General features: G+C 41.6%; 1 protein-coding gene across 12 annotated transcripts in view; it reads right to left on the reverse strand.

Moving 5' to 3' along the window:
- ARHGEF28 (Rho guanine nucleotide exchange factor 28) overlaps nucleotides 1-26933 on the reverse strand; it is a 339510-nt gene that overhangs the window by 176515 nt on the left and 136062 nt on the right. For all 12 annotated transcript variants that reach the window (XR_009731718.1, XM_061393271.1, XM_061393269.1 and 9 more), the window contains 2 exons: nucleotides 6691-6874; nucleotides 3308-3488 (listed from right to left, as the gene is read on the reverse strand). Coding sequence is in view for 11 of the 12 variants with exons in the window: in XM_061393271.1 (XP_061249255.1) it covers nucleotides 3308-3488; nucleotides 6691-6874 (365 nt within the window). In the remaining variant the exon portion in view is untranslated. The remainder of the gene's footprint in view (nucleotides 1-3307; nucleotides 3489-6690; nucleotides 6875-26933) is intronic.

Here is a 26933-nt window from a genome sequence, read left to right on the forward strand (position 1 = left end):
CTTCACTTTCTGCCATAAGGGTGGTGTCATCTGCATATCTGAGGTTATTGATAAATACATGGTAACTCTAATAATATAGCTATATATATGAGAGAATATAACTCAGGAATAACCAGATGGAAGAGATGTACAGGGCAGGGTCTGAGGAAAGGGCACAGAGCTTCTGTGCCGCTCCAAGCAGGCCAGTCACCCAGCACTTCCAACCAGTTCCCCAACTGGAAAGATCTCCGAATCCAGTCCTCTGGGGTTTTAATGAAGGCTTGCTTTATTAAGAAGGCATGCTGCTGCTGCTGCTGCTATGTCACTTCAGTCGTGTCTGACTCTGTGCGACCCCATAGACGGCAGCCCACCAGGCTCCCCGCTAGACGAAGTCTTTGTCTTTGGGTGATGAAACTATATCTTCAGGTCCTCTCCCCTCCCTGAAGGTCGAGGAGGTAGGACTGAAAGTGGGTGGGTCTCCTGGTAACTAGCCCCTATCCTTAAGTGCTTTCTTAAAGTCGCCAGATTGACATAACAAGAACAACAACAAAAAAAAAACCACACACATTTATCTGCTCAACATTTAGGAAATCCCAAAGGTCTGGAGAGCTATGAGCCAAGAACCATGGACTGAGACCAAATATATTTCTTACTGTAAGTTATGACATCACAATTTCTGGAAGAACCTCAGCCTCATTCCCTTCCCAGTCTCCCTATGCACCACCCAACCAACAGGTCAGGGCAGGAAGGATTAAAAAAAGGGATGCTGATACTTGGAACACAAGGCTATCCCACTGCAATGGATTCTTCTTTTACCAAGTGTTTTTCATAAATGAAAATCTCTGATACACTAGAAAGTAACCTCCAGTTGGTCTTTGTTATAGCATAATTCACTATAATCAATTATTAAAGCATCTAAATTTACTCATCCTAAATCTCCCAAAATCATCAGTAAAAAATAATCTCAAATAGGTTATAAGAAATTACAAATCTGACTTGAGAAGTTGGAGGTTTTTATAATGAAGGAAATGTTCCGAATTCCAGCTTTCCGCGGAGCACGCCCTCACCTTTGCAGGAGTTTGGTGGTCCTGCTGCTGTTTGAGTGCCCCCTCTAAGGACACACATATTGTTAAGCTCTGCCCCTATGACGGGGGAGCCCGTTGGGCTGCCGTCTATGGGGTCGCACAAAGTTGGACACAACTGAAGCGACTTAGCAGCAGCAGCCCCTATGAAGCTGCAGGGAGAGGCGCTCACCTTGAGCAAGGCTGCCGGGCCAGGCCCAGCCTCTGTCCGGATAGAACATCCACCCCTGGGGCCTGGGTAAGAAGCCACGGGAATGGCTGAGGGCTTCTGCATCTTTAAAAGTACCCTTAAGCACAATGAGGAAATACCGTAGGCCAGAAAATTACACACTAAACTCCTTGGAAGGAAAGTTATGACCAACCTAGACAGCATATTAAAAAGCAGAGACATTACTTTGTCAACAAAGGTCCGTCTAATCAAGGCTATGGTTTTTCCAGTGGTCATGTATGGATATGAGAGTTGGACTATAAAGAAAGCTGAGCGCCGAAGAATTGATGCTTTTGAACTGTGGTGTTGGAGAAGACTCTTGAGAGTCCCTTGGACTGCAAGGGGATCCAACCAGTCCATCCTAAAGAAAATCAGTCCTGGGTGTTCACTGGAAGGACTGATGTAGAAGCTGAAACTCCAATCCTTTGGCCACCTGATGCGAAGAGCTGATTCATTGGAAAAGACCCTGATGTTGGGAAAGATTGAAGGCAGGAGGAGAAGGGGACGACAGAGCATGAGATGGTTAGATGGCATCACTGACTCAATGGACAGGAGTTTGAGTAAACTCTGGGAGTTGGCGATAGACAGGGAGGCCTGGTGTGCTGCAGTTCATGGGGTCTCAAAGAGTTGGACACGACTGAACAACTGAACTGAACTGAACTGAAACTCCCTAAAGCCAGCAAACAAAGGTAGTTCATACTCTGAAGAGCATGTTTCATTTTTAACTGTTTAAAAAAAAAAAACCCTATACGGAGAAAGCAATAATCTTTGCTATAGAATATTTACGGTTAAATCTTTTGGGCTTTCCAGGTAGCTCAGTAGTAAAGAATCCGCCTGCCAATGTAGGGGCCACAAGAGCCACAGGAGATGCAGGTTTGATCCCTGCATTGGGAAGATCGCCTGGAGGAGGAAATGGCAACCCACTCCAGTATTCTTGCCTGGAGAATTCCATGGATAGAGAAGCCTGGCAAGCTACAGTCCATGGGGTCACAGAGAGTCAGATGCACCTGAGCATGAATTAAAAAAAAAAAAAAGAAACTCCCTAAACTCAACAAACAGAGGTAGTTTATACTCTGAAGAGTATGTTTCATTTTAATCATTTAATAAAACCCTATATGGAGTAAGTTATAAGCTTTGTTATATAATATTTATGGCTAAAATCTTTCATTTAGTAATATAAAGCAAACATTTTACAAGTCAAAACTGATAATAGTGTCAGTTTTCTAAACTGACTGTTCACTTTGTAAAGCCTAAACTGGTGCTTTTTTTCGGTGGTACTTATTAATGGATGTGCTTGAAAAGACTGGGGGTTGGGAGGTTGCAGGGGGTGTCACACAATCTGGTGAGTAAATCCGTTATACCTGTGAGCATTAGCAACTAAACTGACTGAAGCCCTTTTACTCAAAAGAATATTCTGCTTGATAATAAATAAAATATATAAATCTGCTTTCTAGTGTTTGAGATTTGACCAAAAAAATAATAATAATGAAGATAAAACATTTTAAACCTAAGGTGGGCATGCTGTAACAACACTCAAAGCTGATGTTTGGGTGATGGTGGGAGGGGAAAATATCTTTGAAAAAGTACTAGTCTCAAGTGGCCGGCCCCATTGAAGAAGTTGTACACTGAAACAAAGGCTCAACTATGTGTAAGTTCCTAAGAAATCCCAGAAGAAGGTATTATTCATGTAAAATAACCCTAAAGGCAACTGCTTTAGATAAGAATTATAATACAATCAGTAAATTCATAGCAAATATCCAACATTAGAATACTAAAATTCAACATCAGTGATGCTGGCTCATGAGAAGTAAAGGGAACAATATTATACAAATGACTACTGCCAAAATATTATATAATAATCTTCATTCTACTGGTGTAACAGTTTCCAATGCCATGTCCCTCCAAGTCTCATTAGAAAAAAACAAAGTGCTACCTCTCAAAAAAAAAAAAAATACTGTTCCCCAGATAACGAGTTTGCTGTTTGAACTCTCAAAAAGCATGAGTTATTATACCTTATACCATAATAAAGGGCACAAACCTTGATGAGAAAGGCTCTATCCCAAAAGTATTTTCTGAAGAGTTTAATATCCGCCTCCAGCAAATGCTCGGCTGTGTGGTTAAGCGTCAGGGTCAGAGTTTCTGATGAGTGAATATACCGCAGAGAGGCATCTTCGCTGAGCTGCACGCAGGAGAAACCTGGGGAACGCCTGCCCTGGAAGCTGAAACACCAAAAGTCAAAACCCACAATCCCAGTGCCCTGATTTTATCCCATCAGCCCTGATATTATTACAAGCCCACTGGCTGAACAATTGCTTCCTACTGAAGACAGGTACATAAGACTGTATAAACACATCCCAATAAAGCCATCTTTGTTTTCCCAGCTAGAGAAGTCATCAGTTGAAAAGCTGTTCACATATATTATATACTTAAAAGAGTTACATAATTAATGCAACAGTATTGACTTGTAAACATAGTGCTTTACCTCAATATTTCACTCTCCTTTTAATCTGAAAAGATGCCTCTGGCCTTAATGGCACCGCATGTAGTAGAACAAATTGGCTGGCAGCTGATGGTTTATTAGGTGATTACAGTGGAAAACAGATATGATCTCTAGGGAGCATGGTGAGGTTTGGATGTTACAAACAAGCGAGATATTCATAACACACTGGTCCACTGCGGTGAATCATTTCCTCATGCAAATGAAAACATACGTAAATTTGATCATGTTGATTTCTTGAAATCACTCATGGGCAAAGGAACAATATCCTCAAACTAAATTCTGAGTATCAGCTTATTTTCTGTGTGTCAGAGAACAACTGCACGTTCATTATTATTAGCTCTATGTAGGCTTCTCGGTTAGTGTCACAATATTCTGGATGGTCTATAGGTCGATAAACAGGGGTCAGGAGAGAGATGCCAGGGCTCCCAGGTAACAGCCCACCTCAGCATGTTGCCACAGCCCACAGGAGCTCCCAAATTCTTCCGTTCACAGAACTAGCTCTATGCCTCTCTCCTCCTCTTCCATTACATCACTTTGTTAATGAACATTTGCATATTTGCAAAATTACAGTATACTTCCAACCACATCAACGTTGTCTCCATCACATGGAATGACAGATCCATTAAGAACACTCATACTCTAAGGTTTGGGGCACCTCCCCACACTCCTGACATAATTACCGGCAGGGACTTTAGAATCTTCTAGAAAACAACTCCCCATGTTAACAGCAAGCCACTGAAGTGAATAATTCAGCCTAAACCATAAGAGCCTTGTAATTAATTTAGAAAATGGACGCTCCTTCACATAATCAGAATTTAGCTTACAGTCTACTTCTAATCCCATCATGAATGAATTTATTAGATGAGTAAACATTTAATTTTAATTTTATTGACATATAGCTGATTTTCAACATTGTGTTAGTTTCACATATATAGCAAAGTGATCCAGTTATACATGTATTCATTCTTTTTTAGATTCTTTTCTCTTATAGGTTATCACGGAACATATTGTGCTATATAGTAGGTCCTCTTTGGTCATTTATCTTATATATAATAGTACGCATACATTGACCCCAAGCTCTTGCTCACCACAACGTTTCCCCTTCGATAAACATAAATTTGCTTTCAGTATCTGTAAACCTGTTTCTGCTTTGTAAATAAGTTCGTTTGTATCATTTTAAATTAGATTCCACATATGGATGATATGATATTTGTCTTTGTCTGATTTAATTCACTTAGGATGATAACCTCTGGGTCCATCCACGTTGTGGCAAAAGGCATCATTTCATTCTTTTTTATGTTAGAGTAATATTCCATTGTGTGTGTGTGGGGGTATACACACATTTATACACACACACACACACACATATATGTATAATATACCCCATACGTTCTTTGTCCATTCTTCTGGCAGCGGATATTTATGTTGCTTCCGTATCTTGGCTACTGTACACAGTGCTGCTATGAACACTCAGGTGCATATATTTTTTAGCTTATGTTTTTCTCTGGATATGTGGCCATTCTGACCAGTATGAAGTGATACCTCACTGGACATTTTCCTTGCATTTCTCTGATAATTACTGATGTTGAGAATCCTTTCATGTACTCTTTGGACATCTTTATGTTTTCTTTGGAGAAATGTCTTTAAATCTTCTGCCCATTTTTTAATCAGGTTGTTTGCTTTTATTGACATGACGATGTGTAAACCTTTAAATACCATATCATCTTCTGGTCTTGGACACAACAGAAAGATACAAAGCTACCAAACATAAAGAAGTGGCGCTCCAGGTCCTCAGTGTAACCCTGAACTATCCACAGTGACAAAGTCAAGGGAGTGGTCCCGCCTCGCCCTTTCCAGGTAAAGAAAGTGTGGTCACAGTAGAGCAAAGACAAGGGCAATTCCATTAGGATGGGCTCTTTCCTTACTTGGTGTTCATTTGACCAAGTGAGAACAAAAATAGAAAGTTGTGACTTCAACATCTACTCGGGTGGCATACAACCATAAATTAATTACAATGAATTCCATGGGCCAAATGAAAAGAACCAGTCCATGAAGATAAACCATGTAATAACATTGATAATATTTAATATTTATGTAATACTTTGCAATGCTCATTGCTGCTTCCCACTTATTACCACATGCTAAGTCAAGGAAATCATCATATAGGATTCCTCTAATCATAAGTAAACACTAATAAAAATGACCAATCTGAACCATTCTAAGTAACAGACACTGAAAGTGTCGGTATCATCTTCAACATAGACAACTTTACATTTGACAAATTATTTCACTTCCATTATTTCCAGATCCTACTAACCAGCCCATTGGCTACATAGTATCTTAGGGTTTGTTATTCATTGATTCAACAAAAACTTACTGTCTTTCAATGAATGTATATGCTGAACACAGCAGGTAAAATAGAAATAAGTTTCAGTCCCCAAATGATTTAGAATGGAAACATATATGAAATAATTGATGATGATTATATATAAAATCATAAATTATGATATATAGTATAAATTAATGATAATTATAGTCACAATTAACACTTTAATCATAATCATAAAAGATCGGAATGTAGAAGGCCTCTCTGAAGAAGTGACATTTAAACTAATGAAAGCTAAGTCAGGGTTAGGCTAGTGTTTCCCAACATTTTTTTTCTTATAGTAGCCACCTCCCCCACCATGGAGCCTTTTAAGAGGCTTTTCCTGACTCCCTCTCCCCCATGAAGTGTGAACACCAGCTATCACGCTGTATCTGTTTATATATGATATGTATATCTATACTTTATACATGGAAACTGATGGTAAACTATAAACCGAATGTTAGCCTGTGGTTTGGTCATCTTTAATTTTTCCATAATGCTTGGAAGACTTTATAAAAGTAGACTGAGAGAGAATCTATCAAGCAGCCAAACTCACTTTGAGATGTCTTCAACCAGCTTGGAATGTCCACCATGTAAAGCCAAGTCTAATGGCGTGGCACCCTCCTCGTTGGGTAAAGTCAGGGCCTGGGCTCCCCCAGGGAGACACAGGAGGAGCTGGGAAAGCTTAGCAAGGCCCCATCTCATAGCCAGGTGCAGAAGAGACTCCCTATGCAGAGAAACTGAAAAGGAAAAACATGCGACATTGTTAATAGTTCCTCCATTTAAAAAGTTTATCTTACGTATCTTCTCCAAGAGATTGTCAGAGTAAGAACAGTAATAGTAAGCATGGAAGAGCTGGCAGGAATGATCAAAAACATCTGATCCAAACACCTCGTTTTGCAGATGTGGAAAGGTCAGTGACTTGTGCCAGGTCACGCGGCACTGGAGCCGGCCTTGCTCATCACTGGTACAACGATGTTCTACCCACCACGGTGCACTCATGTCAGTGAAGTCATCTGGGGAAAACAGTGCTAGGAGAGCACCATCTTTTGGAAATAGACATCACCGATTTCCTAAGGTGTTCTTTAAGGAGATGCTGCTGCCCTAGCAGGACAGGCTAATAGGGGCCATGAGTGTCAAGGAGCCTTCATTTCCACCCTTTGTCCTCAGAGGTGCTCCTCCCCACTCAGCAGCTGAGGCAGAATGGAATCGAAGTCCATGGCCTCTCTCAGACTTCACGGAGGTACTTTTACCCGCCTATTAGATTCTTGGGATTACTTCCGTGTTGCCAAAGCTACATATACCTGTGTGTGTGTTTGTGTGTGTATGTGTGTGTGCACTCAGGTGTGCTCAATAGTGTCTGATTCTGAGACCCCATGGACTGTAGCCCACAGCTCTTTTGTCCACCAGCACTTTCTTTAAAAAGCTTGACTCGTGCCTCTTCACATGCCCCTTGACATGGGGGTTCTCGCCTGGTCTGTGTCTGGGTTTTCACTATTGGTGTTTGCCAGTGTGTCTTATGGTGTTTCCTGACTGTGTCCTCCTACAAGCTGAGGGGATCCTGGAAGTTTTTATTGCTAACACTTAGCATAGTATATGGGCTTCCAAGGTGGCTCAGTTCAGTTCAGTCACTCAGTTGTGTCAGACTCTTTGCGAACCCATGAACCGCAGCACACCAGGCCTCCCTGTCCATCCCCAACTCCTGGAGTTTACTCAAACTCATGTCCATCGAGTCAGTGATGCCATCCAACCATCTCATCCTCTGTCGTCTCCTTCTCCTCCTGCCCTCAATCTTTCCCAGCATCAGGGTCTTTGCAAATGAGTCACCTCTTCGCATCAGGTGGCCAAAGTATTGGACTTCCACCTTCAACATCAGTCCTTCCAATGAACACCCAGGACTGATCTCCTTTAGGATGGACTGGTTGGATCTCCTTGCAGTCCAAGGGACTCTCAAGAGTCTTCTCCAACACCACAGTTCAAAAGCATCAATTCTTCGGCGCTCAGCTTTCTTTATAGTCCAACTCTCACATACATGACTACTGGAAAAACCACAGCCTTGACTAGACAGACTTTTGTTGGCAAAGTAATGTCTCTGCTTTTGAATATGCTGTCTAGGTTGGTCATAACTTTTTTCCAAGGAGTAAGCATCTTTTAATTTCATGGCTGCAGTCACCATCTGCAGTAATTTTAGAGCCCCCAAAAATAAAGTTTCTCACTGTTTCCACTGTTTCCCCATCTATTTGCCATGAAGTGATGGGACTGGATGCCATGATCTTAGTTTCCTGAATGTTGAGCTTTAAGCCAACTTTTTCACTCTCCTCTTTCACTTTCATCAAGAGGCTCTTTAGTTCTTCTTTGCTTTCTGCCATAAGGGCAGTAATGTTTTTAAGTAATGCTCAAAATTCTCCAAGCCAGGTTTCAACAATACATGAACTGTGAACTTCCAGATGTTCAAGCTGGTTTTAGAAAAGGCAGAGGAACCAGAGATCAAATTGCCAACATCCATTGGATCATCAAAAAACCAAGAGAGTTCCAGAAAAACATCTATTTCTGCTTTATTGACTATGCCAAAGCCTTTGACTGTGTCAATCACCACAAACTGTGGAAAATTCTTCAAGAGATGGGAATACCAGACCACCTGACCTGCCTCTTGAGAAACCTGTATGCAGGTCTGGAAGCAACAGTTAGAACTGGACATGGAACAACAGACTGGTTCCAAATAGGGAAAGGAGTACGTCAAAGCTGTATATTGCCACCCTGTTTATTTAACTTATATGCAGAGTACATCCTGAAAATGCTGGGCTGGATGAAGCACAAGCTGGAATCAAGATTGCTGGGAGAAATATCAATAACCTCAGATATGCAGATAATATCACCCTTATGGCAAAAACCGAAGAACTAAAGAATGATTAAAAAAAAAAATCCTCCTGCAATGCAGGAGACCAGGGTTCAATCCCTGAGCCAGGAAGATCCCCTATAGAAGGAAATGGCAATCCACTCCAATACTCTTGCCTGAAAAATCTCATGGACAGAGGAGCCTGCTGAAGTCATTCAGTATTTATTGAGTTGAATGACAAGTGACTGTTAAAAATCTCAATCATTTGTGTATGTTTAAATCATCTAATTTGTATAGAGTTTGTACACCGTATTTCTACTACAACTCAGTACCTGGAACACAGCTAGCCCATGATAAACATTACACTGGAAACATGTAAAAGAATATACTTGCTTATATTTAGAAAAGCTAAGCCTATGAACTCCATAAGCATCAAGACACACCTTAAAACAAACTGAACACAAAAATGCTAACATTCAAGATCTGTCAGAATACGTACGCAGTAAGGATCTGAGTTGCACATACCCTCCAGTTAAGTAATATTACTGACTGTTTGTAATCTGAAAGAGATCCAGAGGATGCTGCCTCACCCTGGAGTGGAAAGTTCCAGAGGACAGGACCTTATCTCTCTTTAATCCTAGCACAGTGCCTGGCGAGTTATATGCTCTATAAATATTTGCTTGTTGAATGAATAAATGACCAATGGCTCTTTCCCTAATGAGTACCCATGACTGTCAGCTTTTAATACACGGCTACACATGCTCTGTGAAGCATCTATCATTCTTAGTTCTTCCTCTGATATCAATACCTCTTGACTAAAATCTATGAACCCAAACTACATACTCCCACACAGCTGGGACACTGAACAGAAAACCTACGGATTTTTCCACCCAGCTTACTGTCTACACCAACATGATTTTGCTACTCCATTGTCTTCATTAGCATAACTTCACTAGTCCTGAAAGACTCCCGCTTAGGCAAAGATTGAATATTCATCATACAACCTTCCTTCAAGGCATGTCAATGCTTTATTAGAAAGCATTGACAGTTTAAGCCCTAAAACCAATATTTAACCACTCTACCATGATCTTGATCTAATCCTAATCAAACTCCCTTCCCTGCCACCCTCCACCACCCCCTCCCCCACCATCACTCCTCCTCTGCACTTGAAAACCCTCATTAAAGCAAACTCCCAGTTCTCAGTAAATTCCAACCATGTCTTCCCTCTTCAGGTTGATGCTAAGGCCCACTGGGTGGGGCAGGGGCGTCTCCCTCCTCGGGCCCTAAACCCAGCCTGGCCTTACCAGCAGGCTGTGCTGCTGGGTCAGCATCCAACAAGACTCTAACGTGAAACAATCACAAGGGAATACTCCATTGCACATGGCTGCAAAATAAAACGGTTTAGCTTCCATTTGTAATTGGTTTACACTATTTCTACATGTAGATCAGTGAGCATAAAGCCTTAGAGTTCCAATGTGCCAACGTCACAGACTTCACTGTACATGTATCTGTGTGACGCAGCACAGACCCTCCCTCCCACTCCAAGTAAAATGAGATCTGAAACATCTGTAAACAGACAAAGCAGTGCACCCCCACCAGCCAAGCTTAATATACTTGCAATCTTTCAAAGACTACCAGAGAACTTATCTTTATTTTATCCTTTAACTTTTTGACTTTTAAACCCACTTAATTAGAAAGTAAGGTTTCTTTACTCTTAACTGATTCCCAACAAGGCACGTTTGGTAACATTGACACTTTTTTTCCTTCTTAAATAATAATCAGGAAGAGACGTGTCAGGATCAGGTGACAACACACACACATACACACACACACACACACCAGTACACTGCCCAGGGTGCCAGTCAGCATGCAGCGATAGCCAGCCACACTCGGACGGGATCGCTCAGTCACAGCTCTCGGTCTGAACCTGGTGAGAAATGCCCATGCTTATATGGGATACAATTTTTTTTTTCCAAGAAAAATATGACCAAAAGGGAACATCTAAAATATTCGTGTTCCCTGTTAAAATCGTAGCATTGATAAAGGCAGTGTGGTGTCAACCATTTAAATGGTGCTGCCTGTAGTGCCTGGAGCAAGGCCCTAAAATACCCTCAAACCTGCCTGTACTTCACTGTACCCAACCTGACTGAGGTGTGAGTGTGGAAAGAACCTGCTTCCTCCACCAGCAGAATCTGCCAGGCCTGTTCACTAGACCAGCCCCCTGTTCTCTCCTTTCCAGCTCTATCTGTTACCAGCCAGAGCTCCTGGCCTCCCACAATCAATAGAAATTGACTAAAAGTCAGACAAGAAATTCAGGCAAGGCTTTTCTGGGGCCCCTGCTGCAGCAGAGGGGAGCGAGAATAAACAACAGGTTCCCTTGCTTGCTCCTTTCCTGAGCGGGGTAGAGCTTGTTCCTTATACAGGGCGAGGGTGGGGATGTGTTCAAAGGATGGCTGGATGGGTGGCTTAGGCCTCAGCTGGCGTTGAGTGCAGGAGGCAGGCACAGTATTCTGCTTTTGCTCCAGCCTCTTCAAAGTGGCAGTTGGGTTTTTTGGTCTCTGTATCTTTTGTCCAGAAACTGTCCCAAATGCACGCACACCCAAGTAACGTTTAGTCCCAGACAGTTTCTCTGCATGTTGTTGCTCGAGGAGAGGTGTGTGCAGGTGCAAGCATTGCAGCAAAGGGTCCCAGGATGTCTCACTCCCGCACGCTGTGCTCAGCAGATCTGCGGGATTGGGTGCTCACTGTAGCCACTGTCTCCCTCTGGATCCACCTGCTTCCTGGGAAAGCAGGAAGGCAGGGGGAGAGAAGCACTTCTGATGTTTGAAGGAAACCAAACGCTGCCCAAAATGTGTTCAGAACAAGCTTTCGCAGTGAATATAGATGTTCAGAGCCCAGAATCAAGCAAAGAGCTTGAAATAGGAAACATAATGACATATATAAATAATTCTGCTTGTTACAGAGTTTCAGATTCTTAACAGAGGTCAGGAAAACAAGCTGTGGAAAGAGGTTCTGCAATTTGGCAGACATGGAAGAGTTTAATTAAAATGAAGGGCTTTTTTTTTTTTTTTTTAACCAGATAAATTTGTCTTTTCCTGTTTAGTTGGTGCCCAGAGTTATTTGATCTAATATAACTAAAGCAGAATTACTAATAATTGCTCTAATGGAAAACATTAAAAGATGTGACCTGTAACATCCTGGGAGCAAGATCACTCAGACACAAAATGAACAGCAGGCTGTGACATTCAATCAACAGTCCCATCACGGTATAAAGGGGGGCACATCTGCCCCAGACAAGGCGAGAGGCACGAAGCCACCCTTGCCTCTCTGCCACACCTCAGTTTCTCCTCCTGGCAAATGAGCCTCTCACATCAAAGACCCAAGGTCCTAGGAAGATTCATCCTTGCTTTGGCTTTTTGGAGATCAGAGATCTATGAAATACAGCACAGATTACAGATAACAGATCTGCAACACAGATCACACACCAGAGCACCCGAGGCACAAGAGCACAGGTGACCAGTTTGCTTGTTACTAAAGGACGGTGCTTTTGTAGACTGTTCACTCCAAACTCGGGACCATGATCACACGAGGTCTGACTGTGCTTCTAAGGTAGCAGGAAATTCAGGTTGGAAGAATGAAAAATAAATTATCATGCGCTTAGGAACTCACGTGCACTGCTAGAGGAAATGTGAATTGGCACACCCACTTTGGGAAACACAGTGGCATAATCTAATAAATTTGAAGACACTAATATCATATGGCTAAGTGATTCCACTCCTATGTTTAAACTCCAGTGAGGACTGTGCTTTGCATGCACCAGGAAGCATGCATAAAAATGTAAATGATCAGAAATAGAAATGATCTTAATGTCCATCCATAATAGGATAAGTTACAGTATGCTGCTGCTGCTAAGTCACTTCAGTCGTGTCTGACTCTGTGCGACCCCATAGACGACAGCCCACCAGGCTCCCCCATCCCTGGGATTCTCCAGGAAAGAACACTGGAGCGGGTTGCCATTTCCTTCTCCAATGTATGAAAGTAAAAAGTGAAAGTGAAGTCACTCAGTCGTTACAGTATAATCAAACACTAATATTCTAACAATAAAAATGAATTGCATGCTAATAGAGAAGAAACTAAGAAATACAATGCTGAGGGGGGAAGTCACAAAAGAATACACAAATAAGTTTTAATTAATATGAAGTTTTTAAAAAAGTGAAAACTAAACCTTATATTATATACCAATACGTGGGTGGTAAAACTATGAGAAAAAATAAGATAACGGTTACCTAATAACACCTCTGAGGGTAAAGAGATGAATGTGGCTAGGACGGAATGAGGAGGACTGGTATTACCGGGGTTCAGTGATGTCTGTAGGTCTCTTTCTCTCTCTCCCCATTCACCCACATAGCTGTGTTCAAGACCTTCCTCAGAACAATTAAAATTCTGGGGCTGAGCTCAAGCAGCCATCTCTTCTAAAGATTCCAAAGGGATCCTATAACCATTCAAAGCCAGAGCTGAGATCTGCTACTTTAAATAAATATCTGGTAAACAAAATCCAGATCTATGTCTCCTGTTTATTCCACTGTCTTCCCAATCATCTCTGGGAAGGAAATCCAAAAAAGAGGGGATATATGCATACATATGGCTGATTCACTTTGCTGTACAGCAGAAAATAACATAACATTGTAAAGCAACTATACTCCAATAAAAAAAATTTTTTAAAGAGGTCATTAACTAAAAAATTTCACCAATGAATGAGACCGAAAAATACTTCTGACTTTTACAAGCTATTTTTAACCTACATCACTTGCTGCTACACCAAGACACAGCCTTACACATTAAGCAAAATATTAAACCTGTGGTGGCGACAATAATCTAGGGGCAAATATCTTTGAACAAGTCCTTCTACTGTGTACGGTTCAGAAGTCTTTCTCTTTTCTAGAGTTTACCAATGTTTTGTAATTCCTGAGTAGAGCCACTAAAATGTATTCAATCCTAAAAGCTTATGAACAAAATATATTTTTTATTTCACATAAATCCTATCAATTAAAATAAGTTCTACTCTGGTTTCCAAAGCCACATATATATTCACAGAGGTTTCAATTTGTGCATCTAAGTCACGGAGCAGACAAACGCTGAAGCAAAAGACTACCACACGCCAGGACCCATGGACAAAGCAGAAGCAGCGCCAGCCCATTTTAGTTTGCAATAAAATAAATATCCTGCCCATGAAATCCTATCCGGTAACTACAGCTCTAGGAAAGTGTGAACAGAAATAAGTAAACTGACCTACAAAGTTAATTACAGGTTAATCAACCTACATCATGTATCACGATTTGAAAATGTATAGATGTTTATAAAATGATGAGCATAAAAAGAATAAAAAACGATTAGCAAAAATTACACAGAGAGCACCACACACAATCTCTGATATTTTTCAGGACTCTCAATGAGAAAGGGAGGAGAGATTGCATATTATGGCATCTGCCACTTGGGGAGTCTAATCAGGGTTTGGTGTGTGTATAAACAAATCCACCTTCCACACAGAAGACTGGAGCTTACTGAGTCTAGGATAGGAACTGCAAATATAAACACACTCCTGGGAAAGATATGGAAACACGACGTCCCATGGAGCACAAGACCAACATGGCAGGCATGGTGGGATCATAAAGCTAAAAGGTAGAAGAGGACTGAAAAAGCATAATGGCAGGTTTTAGCTTCCTAAGGAGAAGGCGATGGCACCCCACTCCAGTGCTCTTGCCTGGAAAATCCCACGGACAGAGGAGCCTGGTGGGCTGTAGTCCATGGGGTTGCTAAGAGTCGGACACGACTGAGCGACTTCCCTTTCACTTTTCACTTTCCTGCACTGGAGAAGGAAATGGCAACCCACTCCAGTGTTCTTGCCTGGAGAATCCCAGGGACGGGGGAGCCTGGTGGGCTGCCATCTATGGGGTCGCACAGAGTCGGACACGACTGAAGCGACTTAGCAGCAGCAGCAGCTTCCTAAAACATCTGCTCTGTATCAGACACATTTGAGACACTCAGATCATAACAACCCCTGACTGAAAATCTGGGAAAACACCAACCACACACACAATCATTCCAGAAAATTCACATTTTGATACACAGTCCTGGAATGCATTTCATAGATTTTGTATCTCATAGAGGTTGACTATATTTACGTTGTGGGACTAGTACTAAATCAGCTGGAACACTAAAACATCCTTATCAGAACTCAACAATGGCAATCCCGTCTCTGGCTTTCACAATCTGGGGACATTCCCAGACTGACTTGTACAATATGGGCACCGACACAAGATATGAAACCAGACACAACCCTGTCTAGTGCAAAGGGATCGGATTAAAGAGGTCAGAGACCTAGAATTGAACACGTACAGTGATGCAGCTCTGGGAAGACCACTGAATTCTCAAATCTTAAGTTGCTTCATCTGTAAAAGGAAAGAAGTATCTGCTCAGCCTAGTATCCAAGATTGTCAGGGGCCTGTAACGAAAATAAGATATGAGACAGGGTTCTCTAGAACTAAGAAAGCCTATATTGGGGGACTTACCAGGCATACATATTTGTCTGGTCTTTTTAATACAAAAATATAATAAACACTCGCTAAATAGATCTATGTATATTCGAAAGCAGTCTCCCTCTGGTTATAATTAAACATCATAATTTAAGGGAACTAGTTATCTGCTTAAGAGGCACTATAATTGCATCAGTGTAAGACACCAGATGTGCCATTAAGACAAATGTGCGTCAATCCCACGGCTTGGGCAGCAGGCGGTCATCAGGTGCCATAAGCAGCAATTATGTCATACTTGCTTTTCCAGCCTGTACAACAGACTTTTTACATTTGTTAATATTTCTTCAAGGCTCTGATTTCCATCTACCAGTCATTCACTCAGTTGATATTTGTTGACAGCCTACGATACATTGGGCATTCTTCTGCTCTCCCCTCACACCACAGGGGAGCCTCTGGAATTCCCAGGCACCCTTCCAAGTGACCCTCCAGGAACCCTGTTCTGTTTGGAAGAAAAATGAAAATATACCACAATCTAATTCTATTATTGACAAGAAGGAAAAGCATAGACTCATCTTATCTTGGAAATGGCCTTTTGAAGTTTGCATTGAGAATCTGAATTTAAGCACAACCAGGAAACTGGCCACACATCTGCCTTGCTCTGGAAGCCACAGATCCAAGCCTGCATGGAGAAATATTCAACTTGGTAGCTATGAGCTGCAACTTTAGTGGGAGATCTTATCCCCTCCTTCAGAACAGGGGCACACTTAGGAAGGGATATTCTGGTGAGGGAAGGAGAAGATAAATGGGGTAACCAAACAGAATACCAATATATAAAATGAAGTCCACCTGGGATGAGAGTGAGGATGGAAATTCAGAAAAAGTTAATTAGAAGTCCAGATGGCAGCTATTAGGCATGAATGAGAATCAGTCACCATGTCTACTTTTATCTCATCCTTGCTAGGTGCCAGTGACTACAAGGACTTTACACTTCTTGTTTCCCTCTAACATTTGCTATACTTCATCTCATCCATTCCTGACTAGCACTGCACAAGGTAGGGGCAGAAACAGAAGCGTGACACAATTATGCAACTGCCCAAACTCACTCAGGTAGTAAATGGAGCATCAAGAATCTGAACCCAGATTCTTCTACTTCTAAAACTCAAGTTCCTAACTATTACGCTTCCCACTGTTGCAGTTCAGACGCGCAGTCCTGTCCAACTCTTTGCGACCCCATGCACTGCAGCATGCCATGCTTCTCTGACCTCCAGTATCTCCCAGAGTTTACTCAAACTCACGTTCATTGAGTCAGTGATGCCATCCAATCATCTCATCCTCTGTCTCCCACTTCTCCTCCTGCCCTCAGTCTTTCCCAGAATCAGGGTCTTTTCCAATGAGTTGGCTCTTCGGCAAAGATAACGAGATAAAAGAAGACAAACCCAAGACAAGAAGAGCGGAAAGACAGAACTTGGATACATCAACAGATTGAGAGTGGGGAAGAGCAAGCGGCAGGAAACTAAGCCTCACCAACCCTAAGAGCTCAGGCGTGCACCCCACTCTCCAGAAGGCCGTCTGTCTCCACACACAAGTGCGTGTGCACACACGCACTCTCTCATGACAAATCTGCAAAACAAAAGCTGCTACAGCTCCAGGTATGGGGAAGAGAAAGTGGGCGTGTAAGAATCACTATGAGACAAAACCTGGGGTAGAAAGACAGAAGACCTGAGGGCTATACAGACTTGTGCCCACATCATGACCCATACTTGAAAGAATCAAGACAAGGCCTTTTAAAGTTCACCGGAGCCCAGCAAAGGGGCCGCTGTTCCAGGACACCCGTTTGACCACTTCCCTAAGAGCGCCCCACCACTTCCAGCTTGCTGCGCGCCCCCCATGCCAGGCCTCACCCACCCATCTTCAACCATCAGCCTTTTTAAGCTCCAAGCATTTGGAAGTTTTTAACCAATATTTGATTTAATTTTTAAATAAAGCAGTACATGGAAAGTTAAAAGTGAAAGTATTAGTCGCTCAGTCGTGTCCAACTCTTCGTGACCCCTTGGACTGTAGCCCGCCAGGCTCTTCTTCCCATGGGATTCTCCAGACAAGAATACTGGAGTGGGTAGCCATTCCCTTCTCCAGGGGGTCTTCCTGACCCAGGGATCAAACCAGGGTCTCCTGCATTGCAGGCAGATTCTTTAATGTCTAAGCCAAAAAGTTGCCAGTATTCAAATTCTATTAAAGAAATCTATGAAAACAGTAAAAAAGTTTAACTTTTTTTACTCAAGATAAGCATTAAGAGAATACTTGGCTACAGTCATTTTCAAATCCAGTCTCAGTCTCCCGTGTACAACCCCAGACTGCCCCACACATTTGCAGGCTTCCCAAAAGAGAAAAGCCAGGAATGAAACACTGCCACCCAGAGATGAATTTTAGAACCTTCCACTGCCTTGAATCCTTCGGGAAGCACAGTAGGGATGGGCGTTTAAAAATAAAGCTTCCACTTACATTGTTTTTTCCTTGAAAATTTTGAGAGTAGGAGAAAATGACCAGAAAATAACCTGAAGAGAACCCTATTCTCTATTTCTCAGGAGTGAGAATAAATATATCATTCTCTACCCTAGTCTCAGGGCCACTGGTGTCCTGTAGGAAGCTTAATTTTTAAGGAAAAGTTTAAGCTGCTTTTTCTTCTTTAAAATACAGTGTCTTAAACACTGTGCTTAATAAGAGTTGTGCTTAGTAAGTGCTTAATAAGAATGTGCTTAATAAGAGTTGACTGACTCAACTGCAGGAAAAGTCCAAGTGACTCAAAGCGGGAAAAGGGCCTTTCTTTAAGAGGTCAATTCTGTGTTAAATTCTTTACCACCAAAAAAATGTATTCTTTAAAAATGACAAGGTAAAAAAAAAAGAGAGATGAAAGGCAGAGAAACCAGTTTTAGGTTAAGGGTTTTAAAACTTCACAAAAGATACACATTTGTGTGCATGTACATGGCTAAGTATTATGAAACAATTTTACCCATTTACACCGGGACCTGTCTTAAAGATCATTCTCTCCACCACTGGCAGTTATCCAGCGTGTTACCTCAGCAACTGAAGGAATATAATACCAGATTTAAATGTCAGAAGAGAAAGTGTGGAGATGTCTGTTCCACCAGCTACTATCAGAAATGCCAGAAGGCTAGAAAGTAATACTGAGTTGAAAAATGTCAAGATTTCCGGGAAAAACATATCCCAGAATTAGTCAACACCCATGATGCATTAATTTTAAAGTCCTTCCAAATTTTTTTTTAAACCTATAAACTTGTATTTTGTGATAAATCTGTCCTTTATAGGCTTCCTGCCCACTGGTAGGACATCAGCTGATGTTATCTCAAACTTTCTGTCCAGGACAGAGCTTTTAGGGCAGAGAGACAAAGCTGACATTTCACAACGTCTGTGGGACAGCAAGCAAGTCTTCTAATTCATCCCCTTTACTAATAAAACCTGGTACCCAGGTGGCAGCCCACCAACAGGGCCTTGCTCCTAAGCCTCACTTTATTTTCTTTCAATTTCTAGAGCTGGCAGACTGTATTCAAACGCTAAACAAGCTCTGTTTTAAGTGTTAAACAAGCCTTGCCTCTTACTGGTTACAGATCTCTTTCGTCTATTCAAGGAGAGATAAACAGATATCTCCCTCTGTCAAACACCGCTGGCCCTCAAATTCCCTTCTCTTGTTGCCTAGAAAGAGGGGATGTTCCGGGTATGTGGCTTGAAGCAAGATGTAGGTATCACAGAAAAATTGGCAATTCCCACTGAGTCTTTCATAATGAACTGCTAATCCTCACTTAACAGCATTTCCTGCAGATAAGCAATATTACATGATGGTTCTTTAAACTCCTTAAAGAACACTAAACAATTAAGACATGTGTGACAGTGGTAAAGAACCCGCCCGCCAATGCAGGAGATGGGGGTTCTATCCCTGGGTCAGGAAGATCCCCTGGAGAAGGAAATGGCAACCCACTCCAGTATTCTTGTGTGGGAAATTCCATGGACAGAAGGAGCCTCGTGGGCTACAGTCCATGAGGTTGCAAAAGAGTCAGACATGACTGAGCAGCTAAAAAACAATGGTTGCTGAATAACCCCTATTCTATTATAAACCTTCTTCCTAAGCCCTTCTGGTTGTCTGCATTTCTTCTCCTTTTATCCCCCATTAAGTTGTAAAATAGAGAAAAACAAACATTCTCCTTCAAAGGGAATTTATAAAGACACTATTAATAAGGTAGAGCATCATGCTAACCACTCTTAGGAACAGCAGTACCTCATCATTAAACTTGTGGCCCCATTGAGGCTTCTATTTCTCCTTTAAGTCACCATTCATTACAGTATGACTTGTTTCCACACAGACAGATACTATTAGGTTGGCCAAAAAGTTCACTTGTAAACTTACAAGAAATACCCAAATGAATTTTTAGCCAACCCAATACTTGGCCTGGCCCTTGCAACATGTATTCTGAAACCAGTGTACCATTTCTCTAACTTCTAGATTTAAGTCTGTTCTGTTTACTATAACTCCACTGATGGTGTAACTCCACTTGCAAGGAAAGGTACATAGTGTTGATCTGATCTTTGGAATTAATCATTAAAATAATAGTCTTTGGAATTATTACTAAAGCAAAACAATTCCCTAAGCCATTGTCAGCGGGTCCTACCCATTTCATCCATTGCTTCTCTTTGGAGACAGCTCTCCAGCCAACCATAAAACTACAGAATGAGAAACCAGCTCTCAAAATACATTGGCTATGTTTATACCCAAGACAGCCATGCAAAAAAAAGCTGCAAAAGCTCAATCAGCTCACCCTGAAAACTTCTTCCACTTATAGAATCAGCTGTGAAAAAAGACAAAGTTTAACCCTTTAAACTTAATAAAGCAGTCTGACATATTTTCTTTGCTTCATTAAAAATTTTAATGTATATGTCCTACAGATTCAATTCATGGTGCCACCCTTCTTAAATGTTCTTACCACAGGAAAAAAAGAGAAATGGTAATTACACAGTGAGAAGTACGTGTTAATGCTATAGTGGTAATCACGTGCACTATATCAATGCATCTAATCAACATGTGTACACAAACATATCTAACAATATACATCAATTATATCCCAATAAAGCTGAAAAAACAGGTTGTTATGTTTTCACAATTGGTATAATTGATGAAGAGTTCTCATCCACAGCAAAGAACTTCTGCCTATAAGGAGATCTTTGAACAAATGAAGTACTTTTACCTAGAGACCTGAAGAAAAGTCCAAACTCATTTTTCACAACAACAATTTACTTTGGCAACAAATATCTTGAATCTGAAAATTGTCACTACAAATTGATTTGTAAATGTCTACATATGCTGTGAGAGAGAGTTTTATATGACTTTTTAAAAGTAAACGGGCTTTTCCTTCCTTAAATCAGAAGGCACAGGGGACTTTCCTGGTGGTCCAGTGGCTAAGACTCGGCACTCCCCATGCAGGGGGCCCAGGTGCCATCCCTGGTCAGGGAACGAGAGCCTACATGCCACAACTGAAGATCCCACGTGCTGCAACGAAAGCCTGGTGCAGCCAAATAAAGAGAAAAAAATGCATACCCAAGACAGGCTCTACCTACCTCCATAGATCAGGAGAGGCGCTATGTTCCCAGGAGCAAGGCCGTCAAGTCCTCTGAGACGGCATCTACAGTCCCTTTGGGATCTTTACTCAAATGGCAGCCTTCCCACTGCTGCCAAGGTTGGTGATGGCAAGTTTGGTATTTGCAGCCATGTCAGGCTGCTGGAGAAGGCAATGGCACCCCACTCCAGTACTCTTGCCTAGAAAATCCCATGGATGGAGGAGCCTGGTGGGCTGAAGTCCATGGAGTCGCTAAGAGTCGGACACGACTGAGCGACTTCACTTTCACTTTTCACTTTCATGCATTGGAGAAGGAAACAGCACCCCACTCCAGTGTTCTTGCCTGGAGAACCCCAGGGACGGGGGAGCCTGGTGGGCTGCCGTCTGTGGAGTTGCACAGAGTCGGATACGACTGAAGCAACTTAGCAGCAGCAGCAGGCTGCTGGACACACAAGTGAAAAGAAGTAATTTGAGCAGAAAGGGAAGCCTGCAACTCAAGTTATCTGAGCACCAGCAGAATTAAAAAAAAAAAAAAAAGAGTATTTCAAGCCAGTTAACCTAATTGTCAAAATTATGCCAATCTCTGAAAAAAGATTTCTGTCCAAAAAACAATTTAAAAATCCAGAACAAAAAAAAGTAAATGTGAAGTTTTATTGGTTATTATAGTACTAAAGTTTTACTATAAATGTGAGGTCCTGAGACCCTGCAGAAGCTTTAATCACAAAAGCTATTTCTCAGAAAGAATGGGTTTAATTTTATGAGACAGAAATCCAATTTTATTTATGGCACAAAATTCAATAAAACACAGGCTATTTCCTTTCCTTGGAAAATAACTGAGTTGCATGATGAGTAATGACGGGTAACATGCAGGGCTAAGCAAAGGCTCTGCCTCGCTTTATAAGACACAATAACTCAGACTCTGGCCCTCCTATAGGTTCTCGGGTCTCTCTAATAACTCTTATTTAGTGTTTGAAAAGAGAAAAATAATAGATTTATAATAAAATGTGAGGCAATACAGTCATGCTGCACGGTAAGGCTTGCATCAGGCTCATCCATGACAAAATCATTACAGAAATCAATTTTAGTCATTCCTTAACATCCTCTGTGAGTGAGTGCCAAGTCACTTCAGTCGTGCCTGACTCTTTGAGACCCCACCGGGCTCCTCTGTCCATGGGATTCTCCGGGCAAGAATACTGAAGTGCGTTGTCATGCCTCCTCCTGGGGATCTCCCTGACCCAGGGATCGAAACCATGTCTCTGAAGTCTCCTGCACTGGCAGATGGGTTCTTCACCACTAGCACCACTTGGGAAGCCCAACATCCTCTGTACCCCGCTAAAAAGCATAAATACATACAAAGAATTTTAAATAAATGTTAACAGTACAGTACCAAATAGCTTTTGGGTAGGTCATAGGGGAAATAGTTACTAGAGGAAGAAACCTGTTTTCCATTCATGATGCCCCTATCATTAACACATGGTTAAACTTCAGCGGGCTACATGCCACAGTTTACTCCTTACTTTGCTAATGTAATTTATCTGTCTCAAAGACAAGCAACACTAATTAAACATGTATGCTAAAAAAGCTGCATTGGCTTTGCTGAAAATACTGGACAGTATCAAGTACTAATATTTTAATTCTACAATAACTAAAAGAAAATAATTCTTACAATAAAGTACATTTGATCTGCAGACTCTCTGTAATTGTAATATAAAGTCATTCTATTTTCAACACTTTTTGAGAAATTAATGGCCTTAATGTGAGTAAATCAATGAAAAATAAAAAATAAATTTAAATCACTCTGCTTACAGAGAAAGAAAAGAGAAGCACTGATCACGTAAGATATTCTAAACATCTTGGATCATAACTCTACTACACTGAAGGAGAAGGATCAGAAATGTGACTCAGCAGACTCCTGAACCACCCTCCTCCCATGGAAATGGACAGCTACACACAGAGCAATTCCTACTGAGAGAAATCCAGTAACTACCCCAGTGCCTCCTACACATAAGGCGAAAGAGAAAATACACTGACATGGGCAGGAAAGGCTGAGACAAACTCTTGCCACTAACTCCAGCACAGCACAGCCCCATACAGTCAGAAGGGAACACCCAACTTCCAACTTCTCCCTGAGGATTCAAGGGTTTTCACTGTACATATAACACTCCAACTTTTAAGGCTCCCACCTGAGGGATGGGCCCCCAAAATACCTATCTCTGAAGGCTTATATGACTTATATTCATGAATCTCACAGGACCGTAGCAATGAAAGCAACAGCTCTAAGATGGGCACAGAAGCATGCACCATGGCTGTCCCCCAGGGATCAGTGTAGAATGAGCAGGCAAGAACACCCAGTCTTTCCCAGGAAGAGATTTGACTGTATATTTTATAAGCTGCTGCCCAATGGTCTAGCTTCTCATTAGTATGTATTGAGGGGCTGGCTGTGATTCTCCCTGGACCCCAAGGAAGCCAGTTGGCAATTCCTTTATTCCTTTGCTCCAGTCCCACTCCAACAGTAAAGCCAGGTCACCAGCGTCTCTCTGAAAGGAACTGCTTTTATGGCTACGACTCAAGCAACAGGTCCCAGATCACCAGGCACTGACAGGCAATGGGGCTTGCATTCACAAGTCCCACAGGATTGTAGTGGATAAAGCAGCAGTTGTTAATGGGTGTGCACAAAATCACTTGCTGCAACAATCCCCCTAGGGTTCTTTACAGAAGAGCAAGCTAAAAACACTCATCTTCCAGTCTTTCCCTGGAAGGGATTTGATTGCATGCTTTCCCAGCTCATGCCTTCTAGTCGCCCTGCGTCTAGGTGCTGACTGAGATCCTCCCTTTAGGGCACTGACAGGTCTTGGCACATGCTCAACTACTGGGAACTACCAAGAACAAAACAGTAACTTGGACTATCACAAAGATTTAAGAGGCAACCAGGAGCTTAGGCTGGGATGATTGATTAGGCTCATCTACACAAGAGCAGTCTGTCAAGACTGGGAGAGGTGGCTGTTTTATCTGATGCACACAAAACCAAACAGAGTCAAGGGAAATGAAGAAACATAGTAATAACATAAAAAAAAAAAAAGATAAATCTCCAAAAACTAATCTTAATGAAATGGAAATAAGTGATTTATCTGTGAGAGAGTTCAAAATAACAAAGATGCTCAGCGAGGTCAGGACAGTAATGCATGTACAAAATGAGAGTTTCAAAAAAAAGAAAATGTTTAAAAGTACCAAACAAAAATAACAGAGCTGAAGAATACAACTGACATTTAAAAATTCAAGAGTTCAACAGTAAACTAAACAAGTGGAAGAAAGGATCTGCAAACTAGAAAACAAGAGCGTGGAACTCATTTAATCAGAGGACCAAAAAGAAAAACACTGATGTTGTAGAGAAGTTCTCTTACAAGTCTCTAGGCTGCAGGCAATGTTACCTCAACTACTATAAACTGTTCTTAGAGAAAGTCTAGAAACTTACTAGATGTCAAGGAATTGTTTACAGCACCAAGATTTTATCTTTTGCCTACAGCTTCATTTGTCCAGACCAACTGCAATTTCTTTTTCACATATGTACATACAACCTACTCTCTATACATGGAAATCTGTTCACAAACACACATGAAAGTCAACTTTTACTGAGAATTTAGTATGTTCAGACGTTGCTGTAGAAGCCTTATCATACACTATCTAATTCAACCATGGCAACAAGCCAGTGAGTTTGGGGACTACCATGTCTCATTTAAGAAATTAAAACTGTGGCATCAGAACAAAAATAACGTGCCCAGAAGATATTATAGCCAGGAAGCAAATGGGCCAGGACTTGGTATTTAATCTTAATGACTGTTACACTAGAAATGTTTTCCAATAAAATACAATGTCTTGCCACATGAAGCAACTGCTCCAGTTTTTTTCATGAAAAAAAATATAACAATATACACAATATGTACTTACATATCTTGGTGACGTAAGAGCATGGTAACTAGTGAGAAGTTATGAAAGATTTATGTGTTTGTCAAAATGAGTCTGCCTTGCAAAATGTAAACTGCCCTCCAATATCATTGATAAAATTTGTTTTAAAAGCCAAAAGGCTTAAGAAAATGAAGCCCCTTATCCAGAAAACATATATATGCATATGTATAAATGTATATATACACATATGAATGAATATATGTATCTACATATATATGCATAAATGAATATATGAATATATATGTGTGTATATACATGTGAATAAAGTTAAAGTTACTTAGCCAGAAAACATTTTTCCCTTTCCTATGTACAGGAGAGTTACAAAAGTGATATCTAGGAGGTGTGACTCCTTAAAGTCTCAGGATATACCCCTCATTCATTCAAGCATTTTTTGAGTGCCCGCTATATGCCAAGCCCTTTGCTAGATCTGGTGAGCAGAACAGACACCACCAATGCCATCGGGAAGCCCACCCCTTCATTCATAGCAGTCAGATACCACACTAAGTGCAGCACATGGGAGTCCGGCGTTGCTCAGTGATGAACTAGGCTTGCTGCTGCTGCTGCTGCTGCTGCTAAGTTGCTTCAGTCGTGTCCAACTCTGTGCGACCCCATCGACAGCAGCCCACCAGGCTCCCCCGTCCCTGGGATTCTCCAGGCAAGAACACTGGAGTGGGTTGCCATTGCCTTCTCCAAAGCATGAAAGTGAAAAGTGAAAGTGAAGTCGCTCAGTCGTGTCCGACTCCTAGCAACCCCATGGACTGCAGCCCACCAGGCTCCTCCATCCATGGGATTTTCCAGGCAAGAGTAATGGAGTGGGGTGCCATTGCCTTCTCTGGAACTAGGCTTGTGAATTCTTTAATCCAAGGTCTTAAGAAATAAGGAACACCCTTAAGTGCCCAGGAAAGTTTAAGTACAACCCTGATAAAGATAAATGCAGATTTTCTCTGATTGTGGCATATGGCCTTATGATTCATCTTTAAAAAATCATATCCCTTTTACCTAGAGTAGGGGCTTCCCGTAGCTCAGCTGGTAAAGAATCCACCTGCAATGCAGGAGACCCTGATTCGATTCCTGGGTCAGGAAGATCCTCTGGAGAAGGGACAGGCTACCCACTTCAGTATTCCTGGGTTTTCCTGGTGGCTCAGCTGGTAAAGAACTGCCTGCAACGCAGGAGACCTGGGTTTGATCCCTGGGTTGGGAAGAGCCCCTGGAGAAGGAAATTGCTTCCCATTCCAGTATTCTGGCCTGGACAATTCCATGGACTGTATAGTCCATGGAGTCACAAAGAGTTGGACACGACTGAGCAACTTTCACTTTACCTAGAGTAGTGCATTTAATCTATCCATGACTGATTTTAAACCAACCTATAACCTGTAACCATCTGGAAGCAGAAATTCTTAAAAGCAGCTTTATCCAACCACAAAGCTAAAGGCATGGGGAGAACACAGAAAAAATATCAATAGTATATGTTTTGTTGAATAAATACAGAGTGATATTTCTATCTCCAATAAAATGTCATCTGTAATCGCCGTAAGTATTAACTACTAAACAGTGTAGCCTTATGCATGGTACAGGCTTATAATACATCTATATCTCTGTTCACATTAGCTCCACATGGTTTTAAGAGTCTATTTAATGATATTAAGACTCTATGTAGTCTCTCAGAAAAGAAGGGACGTCCAGAAGTAATTCCAAAAGTTAAGATAAATATAGTAAATATGAATGTTCTCAGTGACACTGACATTTTTGAAGATGTCAATGCATTAGCTAATTTCCGGCATGGCCACATTTCTCAGTGTTCCACAAGTAGGCTGCATGTTCTTCCTTGCTCAATGACTCTTCCTGT

The sequence above is a fragment of the Bos javanicus genome, chromosome 20, assembly GCF_032452875.1.
Source record: "Bos javanicus breed banteng chromosome 20, ARS-OSU_banteng_1.0, whole genome shotgun sequence".
Classification (NCBI taxonomy): Eukaryota; Metazoa; Chordata; class Mammalia; order Artiodactyla; family Bovidae; genus Bos; species Bos javanicus.